General features: G+C 43.2%; 1 protein-coding gene across 2 annotated transcripts; it reads left to right on the forward strand.

Annotated features, from left to right (window-relative positions):
- Positions 1-119: 119 nt before the first annotated feature.
- On the forward strand, positions 120-9583 carry LOC137166704 (carnitine O-palmitoyltransferase 2, mitochondrial-like). Of its 2 annotated transcripts, XM_067568554.1 has the most exons (5): positions 120-393; positions 1710-1790; positions 3439-3545; positions 5169-6470; positions 8739-9583. In XM_067568554.1, the coding sequence occupies exons 1-5, from the start codon at positions 212-214 to the stop codon at positions 9065-9067; spliced, it is 2001 nt and encodes a 666-aa protein (XP_067424655.1). In that variant the 5' UTR covers positions 120-211; the 3' UTR covers positions 9068-9583. The 2 variants fall into 2 exon arrangements, with proteins under 2 accessions (XP_067424655.1, XP_067424656.1); XM_067568555.1 differs by lacking the exon at positions 3439-3545 and having other exon boundaries at positions 259-393.
- The last annotated feature ends 14421 nt before the right edge of the window (positions 9584-24004 follow it).

The raw sequence follows: 24004 nt of genomic DNA on the forward strand, positions 1-24004 counted from the left end.
CCCTCATCGCGCTCTTTCCCTCTCACTTACTTACTGGGCGCCGCTGCGCATGCGCACAGGTTGTTTACTTCGCGCAGGCGCAACGGCTGCTTACTCCATCAACCGCCTTTTTGCGCGAGCCCGCCCCAGGCTACGCGGCGCGGAGGTGTTAGCGGTGGGGGCCGCTGTGTCGAGGCCGGGGAACGCTGAGCCGGGCCTTTTGTAGCGAAACATGCTCCGTGCCCGGGCCGCGTGCGGCGGTGTCCTGCTTAGGTGGTCGGGAGCGGTTGGGGGCCGCGGGTACTGGCGGACAGTGGGGCTGACCGAGGGCATCATCTCGGAGCTGGACACGGACCATCACTTCGTGCACAGGAGCACGATTCCTACCATGCACTTCCAGGACAGCCTGCCCAGGTGCTGCCCCGGGGCAGGGCGGGGAGCCTGGAGCCTCTGCCTCTCGGTCGCCCGAAATGGGGGGAGAGGCGGTTGCATCACCGACTTCTTGGGCAGAATCTGAACGGCCTAACTGAGCCTCCACAGATACCCGCTCACCCAGCCCCAGTGTCCTCTCCCTGGCTTCCCTGGGCCTTCCCCTCTCAGCCAGTCCCAGATTCCTCCCGCCCCCCGTCGTGGTCCCTGGGCCTCCCACGCTGACTGAGCTCCGGGTTTCTCACCTTTGGGCCTCCCACACTGACCTAGCACTGGATAGACGCCCCCCAGTTTTCTAGAGTCCAGGCAGTGCGTGGGCTGGAGAGAGTGGGCCCTGAAGAGAGATGGCTAGAGTCCTAGTTTAGCATCCCTGACCTGTTATGATCCCCTGGATACGTTCTTTGGGCCCACTGACCTAAAACGTAACATATGCAGAGTGAAATGCCATAGAGCTCCATTGCACATAGTGTTTGCAGAAACCAACCTCTCTGTGGCCTCCCACAAACCACAAGAGGATTTGCTCAACAGTGTACAAAGTTTCAAGGTCTCATTATTGCAAATGTATTGTCTAAACAAAAGTACCAGACATGAAATGAAGTAAATATAATGGTTTATTACTTCCATTTTCTCACAGTTAGGTTAACATACTTTTTAGGAAGTGACTGCAGTATAGATATTGAGGATTGTAATCAGATAAGTAAAAATCATCTATGTGGTATATGGTTAACAAAACAAAACTGATGTATTGGGTAACTGTTCATAAGATGGGAAGTTCTCTGCAGGAACAAATGGAGGCTTTTGGTTTAAAATTTAATTCTTTGTATACAAATATATTTGTTCAGGGCTACAGTTGTAATTTCACATTGTGCTAGGTGTAGTACAAACAAAAACACTAAATTAATAATTGGTTATCTCAGCACAAATCTCAGACTTTCTGTAGTCACAGAATCACTTGATGGGTTTATAGTCTATCATTTACAAAAATTAACATATTTTATATAATACATAAAGCCAGCTCTCAGATCTATGTCTTAATTTATGTCTACACTCTCCTTTCAATTTCTGTCTCCATTCTTTTACTTTTCTTTCCCCCCACTACTGCCCCGATTCATCCATGTTTGCTGTAAGAACAGCATTCACCTCCCATTCAAGAGACTTTGATTAGTCACATAGCATAATTCATGAGTGCACAACCACACTTCTTTTTTTATGGATTTTAATGTGCTCATTGCTCTCTATATTAGTAATAAATATATTTGGAACTTATTTAATAGCTTTTTGTTAAAATTCTGCACTGCTAGATTACCTATTCCAAAACTGGAGGATACTGTCAGGAGATATTTGACTGCTCAGAAACCTCTACTGGATGATGAACAGTACAGGTATGAAAAATGACGGAGTAGAAGGCATTTAAATGAAGAATGGATTGTAAATGGGCTATCCACACTCATCATAAAACTTGGCATGCAAGTTCCAAGCGTAGCATCACTGTTATTTTCATAATATTTAGTTAAAATGTTCGCTGTCTTTTTTTCTTTGAAGTTTGCTGAAAAGTCACTTTGCTTAAAAAAAAAAGAAAAAAGCATTTTGTGGTTCCATACTTTTTGGCTCTCAGTGACTCCAGATCGGATTTGCTCAAGTAAAACGATATTTCTAAATGCCAGCCCTACAAACGCTCACTAAATCTTAAAGTGAACTATGTTCGGGGTTTTTTTTTTTTTTTTTTTTCTTTTCTGGCTCATGACCAGTAATAAAAGTTTAATTAATCTATTTTGCCATCAGTCCTTTGAGGTGTCACAGGTGCAACTGAGGGTAAAGTTTGGCTCAACTACTGGAACTTGCATTCTTAAATGTCTGTAGGATTAGAGCCTTAGCTTGGAACCCTACATGTCTTGAAGAAATATTTCTTACTCTATTTTTAACCTCTTACAGAAAGGTGAAGCTCAGCCAGGGTTTTCCCTTGTCCCCTTTGCTTTATAGAAATTATTCTACAAGTAAGTCATGCAAGAACCACACTCTTATGCTGTGACTTGTCAATCAAGTAGGTAGGGACATCTCATTACTACTCATGAAATTTGTGCCCTTCAGATAATTAATTAGTCCCATTCTACTATATCTCTTTATCTACTCTGCTTTTGAAAAAAGTTAGGCCCCCATCCACCAAGTTATGCAGTGCAGATAAAGGCTGAAGTCAGGAGCAGCTTGCAGGATTGGGGCTTTAGCATTTTCAGATGACATTCTTAAATAAATTCATTCCACAAACAAAACCTAGAACATAAAATACGCCAAAATCCTGATTAGAAAATTAGGTAACTCTTCCTATCACTAGATTTAGTTCAGGAAGAAGCAAGAGCTTGCTTATGTTATAAATGCAGCAACATTTTCTTTTTTATATCCTAATTCAGCTATGAAATAAATTAGCAGAAGCTCATTTCCAAAATACAATTTAATCAAAAGTCAAAATATTCAAAATTTCTCCAGCAAATATCTAGGTACAGCAAATACTAGGTATTAGTGGACAGAGGAACGTGTCTCATTTTTTGTATGGATGCTTGCACACACACGCAGCCCCACTGACTTCATTGTGGCTCTGTAAGAGCACAGTGGTCTGCTTGTATGGAATTAGTTGCAGGTTTGGGATTATAGATATCTACTTGGATGAGCCAATTGAAGGTGGGGTTCATGGACCAGTGGAATTAGGTGCCCTAATCTGTATTTAAAAAGGGCAATGTTAGTCTCCAGTGTAATTTCTGTGCTAGCAGTGAAATAGAGCAATAATTACTTGTATTGTGGCAGCACATCATGGCCCCAAACAAGGATCTGGGCCACATTGCTAGGTACAGTACAAAACCATCACAAAAAGACTGTTCCTGTCCTAAAGCATTTATAATCTCATTACATAATGAGCTACACAATAAAGTTGTACTTAACTTTGTTACTACACAAACTGGAACAATATTTTAATAAAATACTATAGTTAAAAGTTACTCTTAAGGAACATACAATAATAAATTGTTTTCAATACTATAGAAATACTGAAAGAATTGCCAGGGAGTTTGAAAAAGGAGTGGGCAGGAAGTTACACCAAGATCTTGTTAAATTAGATAAAAAGAATAAGCATACAAGTTATATTTCAGGTTTGTTTTCTATTTTATTATTATTTTTAAAGTTCTAACATTCAGTTGTATATTGGAATCATTAACCTCTTTTTAAACTTACTATTAAAGTACTTGGGTTACTTTTTCTGCTGGATCTGCATGGCAATTGCTGTGCTTTTCCATTGAAATCAACTAATGTCAACTGTAAGTCTTATAGACTTTTCCTTCTGACTCAGTTTTGATCTGGCTTTAGTAGCAAAACCTCAACTTGTCTTGTTAATTTAAAACACTTTATTCTGAATTTGGTATTTCTTGGTTCTTGCCTTCACCTCCTGATGGGCAGGCATTTGCTCTTCCAGATCCTGGGAAAAGGGACAACAAAAGTACCCCAAAAATCACTCTCACAGTTCCTTTTAATCAGACAACTGGTTTCTGACCCTTGTCCCAAAATTAGTTGCTGGAAGTGCGGGTCCCCTGTGCCTTCCAGGTTAGAAGTGAGGAGGGGTAATATATATGATAGTTGCATAGGATGTCTGTTGATAAGGCAAAGGCACTCCTTCCCCATTGCTTCTGGATAAGGGAAGCAAAGGGAGGTCTAGGTAAGGCTCCAAGTCATTTAGATGCTCTGGCATATGAGCATTTAGGTATAAAATATTACATAGAGGTAAACTGTAAAGCATAAATATACTATTTTGTTTTTATTCTTTACTGCCTCTTTATAATGTGTAAAGACTGCTTCACACTTTTTCCCAAATAATAGGTTTGTTTGGGGTATTTTTGCTTGTTTATTTTTCAAATGTCAGAGATATTATATATTCACTTCCTTCTCTTTGCCAGAGAATACTGATGAGTTTTATCATCTGTTTCGACTTCTCAAATGGTGGTAGGGAAAAATGCAATTTGGGTTAAAGTCTTGTGTGACATCACTATTCAGGTGCTCCAGAGGTATAGCTAGGGTCATCCAACAAAAAGAGGGAAATAAAGATGAAATTTCAAACATAAAAAGCAAACAGAATGAAATATCTATTTTGAGGAGAGGACAGGGAGGGAGTTGAAACAATTTTCATGCATTATAAAGAAGCAGTGAAAAGCAAATCCAAATATTTACATTTCTTTTTTTACAGTGTTTGATATTATATAGTTGCTTTCACATGAGGCTCCCTCCACAAGTATTTTATAAATATTAATATATTAAGCTTCAAAACACTTTTATGAGGTAGATAACTGTTATATTCATTTTACTGATGGGTAAACCCAAAGTACTACCAAATTTACTGACATACCCTATGTTAAAATACAAATCAGTGGTATTGCTGGGAACAGCATATTTGGGTCCTTACTCCTAGTCTCCTACTTTCAAAACTGCTATTCAATATAGTTTGTGTGGGAAATAAGATGTACAGCTTGTATTTACCAATCATAGATATTTCTAAGACACTTGTTACTTTGGCATTAAAGTAAAATCTATAGTTAAATCTATAGTTTGAACACTTTATATTCTTTTTATATTACTTTCACAATGTCTGTGTACTTATTTGAAACAAATAATTCAGTAAACTAACAAGATGCTGTATAGAAATGATGTATCTTTATACAAATACATTTGTACATCAAAATGCTAAAATTGATTTTATTAACTTAATTTTTGGTTGTTTTTTGTAGATCCTTGGTTTGATATGTATCTCAGTGCCAGAGACCCTATTGTTTTAAACTTCAACCCTTTTATTACTTTAAATCCTGATCCAAGAGAAGCATACAACAGCCAGGTAGTGAGAGCAACGAATCTGACAGTCTCATCGATAAAATTTCTTAACTCTCTCAAGAATGAATGTTTGCGGCCAGATATCTATTATGTCAATCCAGAATGGAGCCAGAGTAGGCTTTTCAAAAACTTTATCCGCCTTCTTCCATCCTCTGTGTCTTGGTATGGAGCTTATATGGTAAATGCATATCCTTTAGATATGTCACAATATAAGCATCTCTTCAACAGTTCCAGAATCCCTAAATTAAACAAAGATGAACTGTTTACAAATGAATGGGGAAGACATTTGTTGGTGATGAGAAATGGACATTTTTATGTTTTTGATATTTTAGATCCTGTTGGTAATATTCTGCATCCATCTGAAATCCAGACTCATCTAATTTATATTATACAAGATGCAGATCGCTTGCCTGAATTTTCTCTTTGTTATCTCACCACTGAAGACAGGGATACTTGGGCAGCAATAAGACAACAGCTTCTCCAAGCAGGCAATGAAGACAACTTACAAAAAATTGATAGTGCAGTCTTTTGTCTATGCTTAGATAATATTTCCCCAAAGGATGATAGTGAGCTGTCACATTGTATGCTTCATGGACGTGGTTTTAATCGTTGGTTTGACAAATCCTTTAGTCTCATTATCACTAGTGATGGCACTGCAGGGGTAAATTTCGAGCATTCTTGGGGAGATGGAGTTGCAGTTCTTCGTTTTGTTAATGAAGTATATAGAAACAGTACAAGGCACCCAGCTATTGTACCACATTCTAGTCCTGCTGCATTAAGTGCTACCAAGTGTCAGAAACTGGAGTTTAAATTGAATGATTCAATCCAATCTGCTATCAATGCTGCACGTATGAAATTTGATGAAACAAAGGAGAAAATATCTGTGAGAATGTTTGAATTCAGAAAGTTTGGAAAAGAATTTTTAGTGAAACAAAAGCTGAGTCCAGATGCTGTTTTTCAGCTTGCATGTCAGATGACTGCTTACCGACATTTTGGAAAAGTTATTTCTTCTTACGAAGCATGTAGCACTGCTGCTTTTAAACATGGCCGCACAGAAACTATTCGACCCACATCTATACTAACAAAACAGTGTTCATATGCATTTATTGAAGAACGAAGCAAACACAGTATAGCAGAACTGAGAAATATGATTGATGAATGTTCAAAATATCACAGACGGTTGCAACTGGAAGCTGCATTCGGTTAGTTCCATGTCAATGTGGCCTTTCAAATTTCAAATATTTTTTCTAGATCTTGTGATACCTGAGCTCCTCTTTAGAGAAGTATGTTGTTGTATATCCATTTAAACCTGCAAAGGATTTTTTAAAAATTGGCCTTCTGCTCTTTTTACTTCCTTATGATTTATAAAGATTGTCTGAAACCATTCCATGGCATTGTTTAAATGTGGATTTTACTTGTTTTTTAGTTTAGCAATATCAGCAGTGTCAGCTTTGTGGAGGACTTACTGAGGGTCGTGGAGGACATATATTTTTAGCACTTGCATTTTAATTGAAGTGGCTAGTTGTTGAATCATTAACAAAACACTTCTATTGTTGAAACTGCTAATTACGCATTGAATTTAAATAAGTGTTAACAAAAACAAAGAGTTTTAAAGCTGACTAAAAGTCTTTTCAGTTACCCATCATTCAGTCCCTTTTCTTTTATGATGTCAATTTAGTAGCTATCAAATCTTCCAGGGTAGATCATAGAATCATAGAAGATTAGGATTGGAAGGAACCTCAGGAGATCATCTAGTCCAACCCCCTGCTCAAAGCAGGACCAACCCCAACTAAATCATCCCAGCCAGGGCTTTGTCATGCTGCACCTTAAAAACCTCTAAGGATAGAGATTCCATCACCTCCCTAGGTAAAACATTCCAGTGTTTCATCAACCTAGTGAAAAAGTTTTCCTAATATCCAACCTAAACCTCCCCCACTGCAACTTGAGACCATTGCTCCTAGTTCTGTCATTAGATAATACCTAATACCTGAATTTGTAAAGTAAAAAAAAACCCCACAATCTGACACCCCACCCTCCCCTCCGTACACTCAGAAATTATATTTTGTTATATTTTGTTCACATGCAACACAATGAAGGGGAGTAACAAGGGAAAGTTAAAAACAAGAGAAGGGGAGGGTTAGGGGAAATACATAATAGAAGGGAAGGAGGAGCAAAGCTGAAAAAAGGAATGATCATTTTAAAAAAGATAATTTGAAACAATATGTGTATAATAAAATCTAAGATGCATTCAGCTGATTAATCTGTTTTTGGATATGAAAGATATATTGAGTAAATCATTACATGTTTACTCTTCAAGTTGCGAGCTCGTTGGGGCCTGGACCTTTCACATGTATATGTTAGTAAAGCATCATAGCTCTGTATTTTGAGTAATACAGCTGGATGTATGTTTCACATCATTTTGTTCACTTTAAGTATGAAGTAAATGTAATCTTTGAGCACGTACAGTGTCCTACGAACCAAAGGCAGAAAATATATGGGGAATTTCTGAATATTTACTTAGGTTTCATGTAAAAGAATAGAATTACGGGTTTATATTTAAAGCCTTTCACACTCCGGTGTATCTTAAATCTTTAAATAGTAATGAATTGAATACTAGTGGTGGTGTGACAAAATGTGCAGTTGGAGCACCACCTACCTAATCCTTAGCATTCTTCATTTCAATTTTAGGGTCTTTAATGGAGTAAGTTTACCTGACGTCCTTCCCCTGATCACTCTCAATATGAGTCTCAGCTCCCTGTTTCTGTTCGTCCTCCCTTTTTCTTAGGGTTCATCTATGCTGGGAAGTTGACTGAAATAGCTATTGCAGAATAAAATTATTTTATTCCAGAATAATTCTCTACCATGCTTCTAAAGTGAAGTAATTGATCAAGTATAAAGTGATATTTATTCTGAAATAGTATGAACACCAGGAGCTATTCCAGTATAGATTTTATTCTCACGGTATCCCCTCCTGTCTCCCCATGTGAGTGACAGAAGAGTAACAAATTAAATCCAAAAAAGACTGGTCTGGAAATTCCACAGTTTGTTTTAATCTGTTGGTTTTGGGAAGGAGTCGTATTAGAGAAGCAGTTTTATTTTAGGGGTGGAAGAAAAGGTAAGATAATAAGAGAATTGCTTAATTATTAAGAGAAATTTATACTTACATTATGAGTCCTAAGGAGTGCTAAAATGATCAAAAATGGGTACCTAAAGTTAGGCTCCTAATTTCCTACTTAGATGCCTAGATAATTGGCCTGCATACAAGCAGAAAACAAGGTTGTCCATTTTTAATGTGAGATAGTGCCTGTTGTATTATAGCTACAGAATGAACAGTAAATATCTAATCAGTAAAAATGTTGGAGCTTACCAACATTATTCTTAGCTACAGGAAAGTTCTGTAATATTGCACTTTGATAACCTACATATTTTCTGTATTCTTAACATATTTTGCATCTTTTTGTTTTATCTAGGCAAAGGATTTGATCGCCATTTATTTGCATTGAAACATCTTTCAGTGTCCAGAGGTGATCCTATGCCTGAACTTTTTCTTGACTCAGCCTACCGAAAATTAAATCATATTATCCTTTCAACTAGTACGTTACACAGTCCTGCAGTTCGTATTGGTGGATTTGGGCCAGTGGTGCCAGATGGTTTTGGAATTGGATATAATGTATTTGATACATGGGTAGGATGTAACACAACTGGCTATTTAAATAGAGAACTACAAGAATTTCTGAGCTGCCTTGAGAGTAGTTTAAATGATATTTTAGATGTTTTAGAAGGAAGACGTCTTGTGTAATATCTTAAGTGATCAACAATATTAGCAATTACTTTAAAATTACTTTCTGACCCATAAAAATAATGGTGCAAAATCAACAACAAAAATCTAACAATGAGAATTAGCTATTGGGAGAGATATTTTCTACAGATGCAGAAAGTAAGTGCAAAAGAAAGGGAAACTCTGGAATATTATTAGTGTAGTGACAAGATAATGTTAAAATGTTCTTCTGTTCTTGTCATGTATCTAATTACTATGGTTTAATTTTATTAGTTTTCAACATCCATTAAGGCCTTCAAGAATTTTTTTCCTATATCTCTTCCAAACTTTGATTTTAGCGAAATCCATTAATTTTGTACTTGTTTGTTCTTTTTGATACTCTGCGTATTTCTTTATTTTTTGGGGGGGAGGGAGGAGTGTGGAAGAGATTGTTCAGTTGGTTTTTGTTTTGTTTGCTTTGTATTATTATAATGTATTATGTCTTCATGGTTGTGCTTGTTCAAATATGGTTATTAAATTAAAAGTTGAACATCTTGACTACAGAAGATAAATTTTCCTAACTACACTGGAATTATTGTAGTGAAGACCAAACTTTTTCTTAGCTTTAATATACTTTAATGTTGAATTGATGTTTGTTATAAATCCTTATTTTCTTCGTGGTGTAGTTGAATATTTCTTTTCACTAGTTACTAGATGTACCAATCAAACTGGATAATCAAATTACAAATAAGAGTGGAACACACATGGTATCAGCCCAACTAGGATTAACTCTTGCTTGCTTTACTCCGTCAAGCACTCATGCACACAGCCTTCCAGAACCTGGAATGGAACCCAAGGTTTTTGACTCTCACTATTTCTCTGCTTCCAGTGAAACACACTGGCAAAGTACATGTCTCATCCTCCTCATCTTGGTCCATCGAGAGGATGATATCTTACTGCTGGTGTGAGAGTTACATGCCATGGATCTAAAGGCTTCAGCCCTTCCAATAAACCATAAGGGTGTTAATATGCAACATGATAGAATTACTGTTTTTTCACTTTGCTTTAAAAAAAAAAACTAGGAAATTACGCACAAAAAACTAGGTCAAAGAATGACTTCAACCTTCACACGCACTCAGAAGTTAGAAAATGCCAGTATAAAAGTGGTTATGCTACCTTAATTCAGTCCCCTTGTGCATATGCATTATGGTAGTCTTTAATCACATTATTACATGCTGTTTTTTCTACAGGAATCCAGCCTCATTCAGTGCACAGACTAAACCATGCTCTGGCGTGAATCAGAGTTGTGTAGTGAATGAGGCTGTTGTCTATAGGACTCCTGCCTCCTTCGTTGCAGAAGTTGGAAGGGGTACAGTGAATGAGGTGGAGATTGCTGGAAAAGAAAGGCTAGTCTTCTGTTTAAGACAATTTAATGGTTCCCTGGTGAATCAGATTCTATCCCTGTCTCAGCCACAGACTTTTCTGACGAAGTAGGTTACAGCCCACAAAAGCTTATGCCTGCAGAAATTAAATTCGTTAGTCTTTAAAGTGCTACAGGACTCTTGTTTAGACTTTTCATAGGTAATTATGTGCTCCTCCTTTTACGAGCGCCCAACTTGAAACCCTGGAGTCTGATTTGCAGAAGTGCTGAGTGCACTCAGCTGCAACTGAAGTCAACATATAAAATACAGTATAATTCTCAGTACTCTGAAAAAATCAGGCCCTCAGCACCTTTATTTGGGGACCCAACATTAGTGCCTCAGTTCCCTTTGTGAAAAATGGGGATAATACCACCCCTTTGCCTCACAAGGATGTTGTGAAGCACTCATACTAGTTTGATACAGTTTGAAGAGTGCAGTAAGTGTTATGGGGCTGCACATCATGTGCACTGAATGAGTCAGGGGACCTGTGCAGAGAATTAGTATAAGTGCATACACATTCTTTTCTTCTGGCCCTTGGATGTTCTTTGAAAAGGGCATAATGGGCATCACTGTTATCGGCAGCTGCCCAAATGGCCCTTTAGGGACATGCAACTTAAAGCAGTTGTGAGACGTTGCAAATTGGCATAAAACTCTGTCCTGTCCCACTCCCTTCACTCTAGTACTCTGAGCACAGCTCAGTCAGGTCAAAGAATCTGTGCCAATATCTTTAAAACAGGGCTTTCAAGAGTGAAAAAGCCCTGCATGCTTCATCAATTATTGCATACAATAATTATTTCATGACTGAAATTTGGTTGCATGCACCAGAATCCACTAGATAACAGTTTAGAACAGGAAAGTACCTGATCTGGTAACTAGTTGAAACTTCAAGAAAAGTAAAAAGTATCACCAGAACTGGAATTTAGCCAGGACCCCAGGGTTGCCTGGTTTACTGTAAAAAATGCCATGGATTATTTGAGTACATGTCAGTGAAGATCCCACTGTAGGTATGAATGTGCCCCAAGCTCATGAGATCAGACTTTTTTTAGTGTCAGTGGGCGTGTAACTGTGCTTGCCTCATGCTCTGGTATGAGGGCAGGACAGTTACAGTTCTCCCTAACTTTCCTCTTACCACCTATGATAGCAAGATGAAACCTAGCTGTTGACTGACCCACTAGACTTTAGCCCTAGCTAAATTTTTCTAAAACTTCTTCAGATCTTATTAAACGCTTTAGAATCACCCTCATTCTTTTATTTTTATTACCCTAGTCTGCTTTAGCACTTATTGAACCAAGAACTGCTTGCAAACCACCCCCAACCCATACAACCTTCCCGCATAAGACCCCACCCTGCACAGGCTCTTATAATGGTGGACTCAAAACCCACCTCAAGCCTTGTCTGTCCTGTGACAGGCTAATTCCACTAAAAGACAGGTGTAGCAGATAGTTGTTCTGCTTGGGAGAGTCTTGCTTCCCAAGCAGGTGTTCACTCTGCTTCCCCTTTTCTGCGAGAACTCACAAGTTGAGGGATGTGAAGCTGAAGCTCTGTCTTTTGGAGCAATCTATGAGAAACTCAAGAGCCAAGCTTAAAGACCCCCGTAACAGGCTCACATCTTCCAGTGTGCCATCTAGTAGGCAGGGGACCATGAAGATCTCTGCAGAGAAAGCAGTACCAAATCCAGGCCCAGCTCCAGCACTGGTATTGGCATCAACATCAGCACCAGTGCTGATGCCATTAACAGACCGAGCTTCAAATTTGACACGTCAAATGTCAATACAGCATGCCAAAAGAGGCCTCCCCAAATACTGGGGCAGGAACTTGAGAAGGAGCTCTGTGTCCTCTCATAAAGTAGAACACTGGACGATGTTCAAAGGCAAGCCAAGTCATCCATGGCATCAAGGACAGGTGGAAAGGGGTAAACCAGCACAGCATACGCCACTGATAGCTGACCCATCACCTGCAGTAGATGTCAACTATGGGACCAACTGCACAGACACACAGCACACTAGAGCCACACTTGGCACTGAGATATGCACTGGCACCAACACCATCTTTGTTGTTGAAACTTTCTTACAAGTCAGCACTGCCTATGGAAGAGATGCACTCCTCCTCACCATTTCCAGGACACATTTTATTTGCTAGCATCTGTGAGTGGCCTTCACCACCGCGGTCTATGAGTGGTGTTGCCAAGAGTCCAGAGGATCTCTACAAACCTCAATCACCAGTATGCCAGGAGTGGCACTAGTCTTGAAGCAGCTCATCAGCCCTCCATGCACATACAGTATGCTATTCTGGTCCTTCTGGGGCTATTGCAGTCCACTTTCTTAGGCCTTTAGGAGTCAGTCCCTCCCTTCATGGAAGAGGAGGGCCCCACTCCTGTGGCTTAGCTAGTGTGACCTCAGTTACTGGAATGAAGGCATCCTGATCTTGCAAGAGTCTTGTAACACAATAATACCAATGGTGAAATGTGTTGAAAAATGGTATCAGGTACCCTCCTTGTGATTTAAGTACTCTTACACCCACCCCAACACTCTGGGCTGTCGAGAAGCAGTCAAAATTCACCCAAGAATACGCCCTAACACAAAGATCCCAAATGCTTAGATCTATTTGGAAGAAAGGCATACTCATCAGCCTCCCTCCACATGAGGGTGACCAACTGCCAAACATTGCAGACCAAATATGACTTTTTAATATGAGAGAGGGTGACACTCTTCCTGGCTAAGCCTCTCACAAAAGCAGGTACAGTCTGAAAGACATAATAAAAGGCCAGCTTGTGGCCAACACAGCTCTATGGACAGCAGTGGATGACTCTGACACCCTGGCCAGGTCTATAGCCACCAGAGTGACCAAGCAGACAGCATTAGGGCTCCAACCCTCAGGTATCCCTCACGAGGTAGAAGACAAAATTGAGGACTTGCCCTTTGGGGACTTTGAGCTTTTCAGTGAACAGACTGATAGCTACCCTATGATTGTTGAAAGATGTCATAGCAACCCCATCCTCTCTGGGAAACTACACACTCCACCCTATTGGAAGGTGTACCTCCCTCAACCATTGCACCAGCAGAGATTGTATATCCCATTTTACCACAGACGGAGTACCATGCCGGGAATGCCCAAGATACAATAAGGGAGGGGCATCAAATCTCCTTGACCTCGGTCCCATATTATATCATGATGACTCATGAGCAAATTTGATAGGACATTTGGGATGCGCATAGGAACCAATCCACAGAGCACAACCTTTGGAAGCCATCTTGCCCCATTCCACAACGCTTGGTTCTTCTTCAAGTGCTTGCTCATGTCCATTCTGAATTAGGTGTATGTGTGCCACATGCACCAGTGGCGGAAATTTTTTTCCCCTAGTAGTATCCATACGGCTGGCTCTAGCGCCCTCTGCAGTGGCACGCATATGCACTCGTATATAAGGCGCTGCCAGCCCCCTCCCTCAGTTCTTTCTTACCACCAGCAATGATGTTGGAATACACTCTTGCTCATGCAAGTGACTCCTCTCCTAATGATTCTTTTCTTAAGCAGTGTATATAGTTACCATTGTTTGCCTAGTTAGTTAGTTAGTTTGGTTAACGTTTACCTAAGGTCGGGGCATGCCCTGGTCCCCGGGGTTTAAACCCTGCGGTTCCTGCAAAATATCAGTGCCCCTGAGTGACCCTCACCTAAGCTGTTTAAAGTGCTTGGGGAGGCACACGTTCCAGAAAAATGCAAAGGTTTTCATCCTCAAATGCGTAAGGACAGAGACATTAGGCTAAAAGCCATTTTGATGGAGTTGGCCCTTAACCGGCATCGGCGCTGAGGTCAGAGTAGGCACCAAGCACAACGGCATCAACAAAGAATGCATCTACAGGCTCAGAATCTGTTCAGCACTGGTCGAAGTCCCCGGTACCAAAGAAGCGCTCAAGAAAGAGCCAGGAGGAAAGGGGGCGATCACCGGCACCGAAGCCAGCTAAGAGGGCAGGGGCACTAGCGAGACCTGTGTCGGGCCGCTCACCCTTATTGGCACCGAGAGAAGCTCCGCCTGTATGGGTGTTGAGGCTGGTGCCCGTGCCGCCACCGATCCCAAGTAGCGGTAGAGATCCACGGCACCTGGGGATTCCCATCACACCTTAAGCCTTCCAGGCAATGAAGGACTTGTCTCGCAGCTCCGGTGCTGCCTACACCTAGTGAAGGGAGGCAAGCATATCTTGAGCCATCAACCCTTTTGGGAGGCTCATTGAGGAGAAAGCCTTCATTAGAATGACCTCAACAGTCCCCTGCAGGAAGGCAGTCGCCGAGCCAACGGTACTGGTCTCTGGAACAGCACTGTGAGAGGTCGGGATCCTGCACTCGGTCTCCGGCCTGTTAGTTAGAACATTGCCACCATTCCCCAGGGAGCCGGTACCAGTTCCTGGGGAGCAGGCATCGCTCGCAGGAAGGCTCCCATCACCCAGATATCGGCGCCGTTTGGACTCAAGGGACAAGTCTCCAGGACCCCATCACCAATCACCAGCCCCATACAGAAAGCCAAGGGATAAGACCCGGTGGTGGGAATCCTGGCACTGCTCCAAGACGCTGGAGTACCGGCAGTAAAGGGCAGACAGAGGCAGACTGGCACTGTTAGCCCCACCATGGTCGCCCAGGAACACCTCTTTGAACTTAGAGGGAGAGGTGGTTGCCCTACAGAGAGCCCATCCTGCCCCGCATCCACTGGGCTTCACTATTCCGCCTTAGATGGGTTCCTGGCTTCAAGTGCAGTGGCAAGGGCCCTGGCAGTTCTGGAACCCATGGGAGGTCCCTCAGCCTACGACACCACAGCCCTGCTCAATCACCGGTGCCTCGGTTCCATGTTCTTCGGTGATCCAGGGAGCAGCAGCGGATTCATATATGGATTTGAAGCATGAAGGGGCTAAGTCAATGGGCCACTCTGGGACTCCCCTGGCTAAAGAACAGGAGAGAGCACACCCCCAGGGACAAGCCTCTTCTTCCCCCTCCTCGGACAAGACAGTGGTGGGTCCCTCTGTGTCGATCGTGGGGCCCCATGGACCTGGCCCCGCACTACAGCCTTCCAGTCCTCTGAGCACTGCCCATTCACTGCTCCCCCAGGCGGGCGGCCCTAAATTACACTGCAATCCTGGCCCACGACTTCCCGGGCCATCCCATCCCTAGGTCGAACAGAGGGCTGGAAGATCCCAAGGCAAGAACCCTTGGAGCCCCAACAGCAGGATGGGGCCCAGGCAGAACCTCAGGAGCTAGGACCCTGCTACACTTGCGAACAATCTGGACACCTGCAGAGACAGTGCCCCTTAATGGACTGTTCATAGAGGGAGATATATACTGGTGAGAACCGTGTCTGCCAGCCAAGGTGACCATCCCTGTATGTTTTGGCCACTGGTCCGTGGATGCCCTCCTTGACTCAGGGTGTGGACAGACCTTAATGAAGCGTCGATTGATACCAACCTATGATGGGAGCCTAGGTCAAATACTGCTCTGTTGTATCCGTGGGGATGTCCGACTGTACCCCATGGCCCCAGTGATACTCACGGTGGCAGAATGACCCGAGAGATGACCATGGCATTGGCCACGGAACTATCCTATCCCATCATCCTTGGACGGTACTGGCTGGAATTCCTACAACTTCTCCAGGATCTATGGCCCCTGAGCCCACTTCTGCAACTCGCATTAAAAGGAGGGGACCCTGAGGAATGGACGACCAAGACTGATGAGACAGACCCTGAAGGGGGGCCAGCTGCGACTGCGGGACCGGATCCTGAGGACCCGCTGCCCCTGCTGGGAGAACCGACCCAGGAGCCAGAGCAGACAACCCCCCCGCAGACAGAGGAGGAGAGCACGAACCTGAGAGGGGGGGACTTTCCAAGACCAAAGGGAGGATCCCACCCTGAAGCACACCTACAAGCAGCTGGCCCACGTGGATGGGGTTGTGCACAGAGGGCCAAGCAGTGGCTGCATTTTGAGCTAACCTGGGATCAGCTATACCTGGTTGAGCTGGACCCTCAGACCCGCACCCCCGTCACAGCTACTCGTCCTGCAGTGCCATCAGTGAGTGGTGCTCCAACTGGCGCATGACGTCCTGGCAGCCAGCCAAATAAGGCTGGAAAAGATGCAGGCCCAGGTCCTATCTCATTTTTTTTGGCCAGGTGTATACCAAGACATGAAGGGCCACTGTGCCTCCTGTCCAGAATATCTGCCAGCGGCACCTGCCAGCGTATCAAGGGCCCCTCCGGTCCCACTCCCACTGGTGGGGATGCCCTTTGAACGAGTGGCCATGGACTTGGTAGGGCCCCTCCTGAAGAGCACTGTTGGCTATCAATACATACTGGTAATCCTGGATTATGGCACCTGATTCCTGGAGGCTGTTCCCCTGAAGAGTGCCACTGCCTGCACCATGGCAGTGGAGCGCATCAAGATCTTCGCTCGAGTGGGACTGCTCCAGGAGTTGCTTTCTGACTAGGGGACAAATTTTACCTACCGACTCCTGCAGGAGGTTTGTGCCCTCCTTGGGATCAAGAAACTCCGGACGTCCATTTACCATCCACAAATCGATGAACTAGTGGAGCAGTTCAACTGAACCCTCAAGAACATGCTCCAAAAGTTCCCCCCGGAAGAACTCTGCCACTGGGGTCAACTCCTTCCCCCCACTACTGCTAGCTGTGCGCGAGGTATCCCAGGCATCCACACACTTCTCACCCTTTGAGCTTCTCTATGGCTGTCAGCCCTGGGGTCTGATAGACTTAATGAGGGAGACGTGGGAGCAGACCCTCTCCCTCACCGAGGGATTGCTCCAGTACGTATTCAAGTTGCAACAACACCTAACCCAGGCAGGGGCCTCGTGAGAGAAAACCTCTGGGCCATCAAGGAGGCCCAAGCAAGAGGGTACCCGCGGGACTGGGACTTTGAGCCTCAGCTGAATCGAAACTACTGGCCTGCTGGCAGGGGCCATATGAGATCATCCACCGAATGGGGGGCCTGTCAACTATGAAATTCATCAGCTGGACCGAAAAAAGAAGCGACAGATTTACTGTGTAAACTTGTTAAAACCCTGGCATGAGAGGAGCTGCTGGTTACTCCATATCCCCCTGAACCAGAGTTGGGACCCCAAGGACCCACTGGAAGCGAAACTGAGACCCCCCCCCTGCTCGGGGATATCCTCTCCAAGGAGCAGGTGAGACAAGCCGAATGCTTAGCTGAGGCCTTTTCTCAAACTTTCACCCCACTGATGGGGCAAATCACGAGGGCCTACCACACCATCATCACCTGACCTGAAGAAGTCATCCACAGACCAACTCAGCCCATCCCCCATCACATAAGAGAAGCAGTGGAACAAGAGGTCTGGACCATGCCCAAACTTGGGGTAATTGAGAGGTCCTCGAGTAAGCGGAGGAGCCCAATTTTGCTTGTTCCCAAGCCGCATGGCACCCGTTGTCTGCATGAACTTCCGAAGGGTAAATGGAATCTCCAGGTTTGATGCCTACCCCATGCCCTATGTAGACAAGTTGCTTGATCGCCACGGGGATTGACTTAACCAAGGGATACTGGCAAATCCCACTGATGCCAGAGTCAAGAGAGAAAACCACCTTTGCCACTCCCAGTGGGTTGTACCATTTCACCAGGATGCCTTTTGGTCTTCATGGAGTCCCGTGATCTTCCAGAGGTTAACGGACTGTCTCCTCCTCCCTGACCTCGAGTATGCCACCACATACTTAGATAATGTCACCATTTACAGCAGTCATTGTGAAGAACACCTCAGCCAGGTGGTGGCTGAGAACCCTCCAGGAAGCGGGGCTCATTGCAAACTCCAAAAAGTGCTGGATTGGCTGAAGAGACAACTTACCTCAGATACACTCTCGGACAAGGCAAGGTACGCCCTCTTGTTGGGAAAGTACAGATGATCCATGACCACCCGCCTCCCACGACAAAAAAGCAAGTACAGCAGTTCCTGGGGCAGGTGGGCTATTATAGGAAATTCATCCCCAATGTTGTCACGCCCCAATAACGGGGCTGTTCACCAAAAACCAACCCGTGAGTCCGATGGACGGCAGACTGCGAGATTGCATTCCAAGAACTGAAGCGCTGCCTGTGCAAGGAACCAGTTCTGTACAGTCCAGATTTTAACCGGAGTTTTATCATCCAAACAGATGCATCAGCCGTGGGCCTCAGGGCAGTTCTCCCCGAGAACGTCGAGGGAGAAGAACACCCAGTCCTGTATCTAAGCCAGAAATTTTTCCCACTGGAATGCAACTACTCAGTGATCGCACGGGAGGCCCTAGCCGTCAAATGGGCCTTTGAGGCCCTCAGGTACTACCTCCTTGGGATCCCCTTAGTCATCGTGACCAATCACGCACCCCTGAAATGGCTGCAGCAAATGAAAGATACACATGCTCGATTGATGCGCTGGTACCTGTCCCTCCAACCCTTCTTGTTTACAGTACAACACAGATCAGGTAAACAGAATACCAATGCAGTCGCCCTGTCATGGTTGGGGGAAGAGGACCAAACCAGCCCTGGAGGCCAGGAGCTGGGCTTGATGGGGGGAGTGTGTAGCGAAGTGGTGTGGCCTCCCTCCGAGGCCAACTCCAAGGGGATCATGCATGCCACTGCTGGGCAGGCCTGGGTACAGCACCACATGCAAGCCGGAAGTACAGGGGCGGGACAGGAAGTGGAAGTATAAAAGCCAGGCTTTGTAGCTCAGTCAGGGGAAACTTCTGGAGGAGAAGGATGTCTCTCCCCCAGGGCTGGGACTTGAGCCCAACCTGATGGATCTGCATCCCCCTCCCCTCTGGCCAACCACACACTGGGTGACCACCCCTCTGCCTGTGAAGCCTCAATAGGCTATAGACTGCTTGCTTTGCCTGACCCGCCTTGACTGAGGGCCTGGGCTATAGACTGTTTGCTTTGCCTGTCCCCACCCTGACTGAGTGCCAGAGCTATAGACTATTTATTCACCCTGTCTTGCCCTAGGGCTTAGGCTCTAGACCAGTTATCACACTGCTCTACCAGAGGGCATGGGCTCCTAGACCCCTGAAGGGCTCGGTAGCGAAGCAGTGCGGCCTCCCTCCGAGGTCGACACCCTTGGGTCGACCCCAATCTGTTACAGCCAAGCACCCTGCATAAGAAGGCTATCTTACTAACCCACCCATTCAATCATACTGCCTTGAGGCCAAAAGATGATGTGGTATACCAGCCCCCGAGAGAGTGTGAAAAGACCAAGTGTGATTGTATTGTAGTGTGGCATGCTGATTTTGCAGTCAGATGGACTTTTAAGGGAGCTAAAGGCAAATCCTGCTTGTTTTAGGAGCAGTATATAGTCCAGAATCTTTGTATCAGGGCCTCAGCTGGTTTCACATTGTTTTGAACTGCTCATCTAGAAGATCTTCTCACTTGGAGTAAAGTTTTTCTGGTGGAGGGTTTCCAACTCTGTAGAAGGATCTCCTGGATCTGGAGAAAGCAATCTGTCTGTCCTACTCGAACAGCCAACATCCAGGCCATCAGATGCAATGACTGTGAGTCTGGGTGCAATATTTACCCCTTATTCTTCAATATAAATGTTTGGGCAGGTGAGAAGTTCTATGTGGAGGGCTGGCTGGATATCTGTAAGAGATTTAACAGTCAAAACTGCCTTGCCCAGGGTTACAATCTGACTACAACTGGAAATGCATCCTTAATCTCATCTGTAGTTTTGTCCCATCTGATCTTGGCTATTATGGGGATTGGTGGAAAGTCATACAGCAGTCCTTGAGATCAAGGAAGTAGAAAGGCGGCCAGAAGAGAGGTGAGGCTTGGACCTCCCCTAAAGCAGAAATTCCTGCACTTGGCATTGTCTGCCAAGGCAAACAGATCTATGGTGGGAATTCCCTACTGGCAAAACATCAGTTCTAGGACGGATTTCTGCACTAACCACTCGTGGCTGGTTACCACATTCCTGCTCAGACAGTCCACCAAAATGTTCCTGACCCCTTCTGGGTTTAGAGATATCAGAATCACTCTATGCTGATGTCACCATTCTCAGAACTTAATCCAGGCAAAGAAGGGATGATTGAGTGCCTCACTTTTTTATATATATATAGGGTATTGCTGAGGTGTTGTGCATTAGGGTCTGCAGTGTGGTGATTTGGAGGAGGGAAGGAATACTATGAAAATCAGTCTAATGGCTTTTAATTCCAAGATGTTCATATGACATTTTAGATTGTCCTGAGACCAAGAACCTTGCATTTTCAGGTGGTTCAAGCGGGCACCCCAGCCTGTCCCTGATGTGTCTGTGCCCAGTATCGTTGGGGAGGGGACCAAGGAGAGTATCCTGTTTTTAATATTCAGCAGTTCTAGCTCACTACTCAAGTTCCTGTAGACTATGAGGTGGGACTGTGACTTGTTTGGTTATAAGGTGTCTAGATGAGAATCAGGCTGTCTTCAGCCAGTGGTGCAGATGCCACTGGCGAAATCTGGCAAGCAGTATCACATACATCCATGTGGACAAAGAGACCCAGGCATGTATGCAATAGGTCTTGATTAAGACCAAGAAAAATAATCACAATTATTAACTATGGCTATTTTATTATTAAAGACAAGAATAAAAATATTAAACACAAGTGACTGAACACAAATGATAAACTGGTTACTTCCATTACAGTTTTTTCTTTGTCTCTTTGTTTAGAGCTTTTAACAGAGATTGCACCCCTGAGATTTTAGGGCAGATGAACCTGTTAGTTATTAATAAATAATCTGTCAGTTTATAATTGTCAAAGTCAACAATCTTAACTACATCCTATGAAATCGAAGAAAACATTTACATCAGTTACTTAGAAGAAGCCATTTAAAGAGTTGTATTGAGACAGGCCACTTAAACAATATTAAAAAATTTAAATGTAATGAAATCCTACTTTTATGTTTACCAATAGTTAGCCCCCATCTCCCTTCCAGAAATACATGTTTTAACCAGTTGGTGATTAACAGGAGAAACTGTTAGTCTTAAAATTTTAGTATTCAAACAAAATCGTTACAAGAATTTTATATATAATCCCTGGCAGTGTCGTAGTTAACTTTTTCTTATCAATCCATGTTGAAGTCTTGGGGAGGTTTCCGTGGGTTGTTTTTTTCTTGATTCTTCTTTGTTTTCCTTATCTGTCTGTGGCAGCTTCCTTTTATAGGTGGACAGGCTGAATTGCTTGCTTGCTTTCTAAGCAGAGTAGCAGGGGCTGTGAGGTGCTCGCTTTAGAATTTTTTATACCTTTATTATTATTATTATTATTATGAAATTATATGAAAACATACTCCTTTAATGCTTGTTTAGATTTAAGTTGGTTGCTATTATTCTTTTATTGGTTCCATGCCTTGGAGGTTGCGTTAGGTGATACTCTCAGCTCCTAAATATGGAGTCTGTCTAATATGCAGCATTTCTTTAATAGCTCTCTTTCTGTGTGTGTGTGTGTCTATATATATATCTATATATATATATATATATAAGGTTCAGATAATGTTTGAAGTCAGTTTTATCTCTTTTTTTTTATTCAGTTCATTTTCTGAGATTTTATTTTTACTAGAATTTGACAGGAAATGAAATCGTTTTTAAAAAAATTAAATTTTAAGTTTTAAAAACTTGTAAACAATTTTAAGTTTAACTTTTTTTAAGTTTTTAACTTTTTAAAAATTTTTAAGATTTTAAAAAACTGAGTAAGTTGTGAACTTGGATCCTCCGCCTATTAGTATACTGGGATACCACCAACCCCCCGATTGTTTTGTCACAGAAACATACATTACACTACTATTAAAACACAAAGAAGTGCTATTCCCTACACTAAAACACCATCCGCCATGAGACCCACCTCCATGAAAAAGGACTTATTTAAGGCTGCAACAACATCCTTACATCTAAAGTATGCTTATGTATTATAGCATAGGTTCCCAAACCTTTTAAGAGTAGATCATATTTGACAATTGAGGTTATCTTGTGACCACCTCCCTTCGTATTCGCAGCTCATAATATCTCAGTGGCAGCCGCAGTCATTATTTACATGGAAAAGTAAAAGTATATATCATATATAGCTGTCTTTTAGTGCAAATTAGCAGCTGGAAATGAGGAGGAGCCAACACCATGTGACCAACCAACCCCCCACAGATAAAACAAGTGTTCTGGTACAGCATTTAAGATCATTTCTCAGAAGTTCTTAAGTGAATGAGTAATCAATATATCTTGTATTCAGAGACATATTGCTACAGTTGGTCAGCAGGGGTGTCTGAGTTGGAGCCATAATGTTCCTTTGGAACTCATTTCCTGTGCTTGAAAGTTTAACATCTTAAGATTGATCATTTTCAGGGCATGTTGTTATTTTCCCCTCCCAGGACTATAGGGAGTTGGAAGATGGATAAGGATGGGGAGTGGAAAGTTTGGGGCCCTCTGATGGTGATTCTGTTAGTGGGGTTTATTCTTTGTTCTGATGTTGCAGCCAGGGATTGGTCTGAAATTGCTGAGTCTTCATTTTATGTGATATAGTTTAAGAGTTCATCAAGGGAACCCAGAGTTTTGGACAGGTGCTCTTCTGTTTAATACAGTGAAAATCTGAATTAATAAATAATTTATATGCTGCAATACTTCAAGGAAAATGTGTGAAATTCTCAACCCCCACATCATCTCAGTAAGTGGGCTTTATATAGGGCCAGTAGGAACACTATTCTCCTCACCAACAGTGGCAGGGCACAGGCTACCTCTCAGCTGGTCCATAGACATGACTATTGCTGTGGGCTTGCTGAACATTACCCCGCAGATATCAAACACAGGAGTTTATAAAATATACTAATTAAACACATCTGGCAAATATCCACAGTACAGAAATGTGGCAACGCTTTGTTTCCGGTCTCTTTTTATGTTGGCAACTAATGCAGCCATATTAAGAATCATTTGAATTAAACATTGATAGTGGCCAGCATTAGTGTGTGACACAATCTACTGTCCACTTGGGAACCTGAGATTCCTGGTCTGGGAGGGAAGAGCAGAAGTAACCAGAAGCAGCTGGAGCCTATTAATTTCCCAAGAGCCAACCTGGTGCATATAAGAAGAAAAGGACAAATAAATCACTGGATGACTAATGAAAAGGCTAATAGCTATACTGAGAAAAGCAGTCTACATACAGAAGACAATTATGAGTTCCCTTGCTTGCTTCAAATCTAAGAAAGGGATAGGGGACTTTTGTTTGTTTATCTGTAACCTGAAGGCAAAGAAAATCAGAGATTTATTTTGTTTAGCCCCAAGATCACAGATTTAGGATACTAAGAGAGCAAGAAGCACAAAACTTAGAAGAAATGTGAACATTTACATGGCAACTTGTGAAAAAGTACAGGTGATTTTTTTTCCCTAGGGGATCATGCCTTGATCACACGCACACAGAGCATCAGAAGCTAAGTGGGTATCTCAGAGATCCACTATGCTGTCATAAAGGACCCCTGCCTGGATATGGTGGGTGGAGGCCATGCTGTGCTCATTTGTGATCTGAGAGTCCAGCTGGGTTAGTCTTGTGAGGTAACTGGAGCTGAAGACTGAGGGGAACTCACCCTAGGACACAAG

Source organism: Emydura macquarii, unplaced genomic scaffold, assembly GCF_026122565.2.
Source record: "Emydura macquarii macquarii isolate MOO-44397 ecotype Brisbane River unplaced genomic scaffold, CSIRO-AGI_Emac_v2 contig_2897, whole genome shotgun sequence".
In the NCBI taxonomy this organism is placed as follows: Eukaryota; Metazoa; Chordata; order Testudines; family Chelidae; genus Emydura; species Emydura macquarii.

Excerpts from the sequence above, each read along its gene's own strand:
- LOC137166704 (XM_067568554.1), top strand. The coding sequence starts at position 212 with ATGCTCCGTGCCCGGGCCGCGTGCGGCGGTGTCCTGCTTAGGTGGTCG. Across the intron at positions 394-1,709 it reads TTCCAGGACAGCCTGCCCAG|ATTACCTATTCCAAAACTGG; the intron begins GTGCTGCCCCGG and ends CTGCACTGCTAG. Across the intron at positions 3,546-5,168 it reads GCATACAAGTTATATTTCAG|ATCCTTGGTTTGATATGTAT; the intron begins GTTTGTTTTCTA and ends TGTTTTTTGTAG.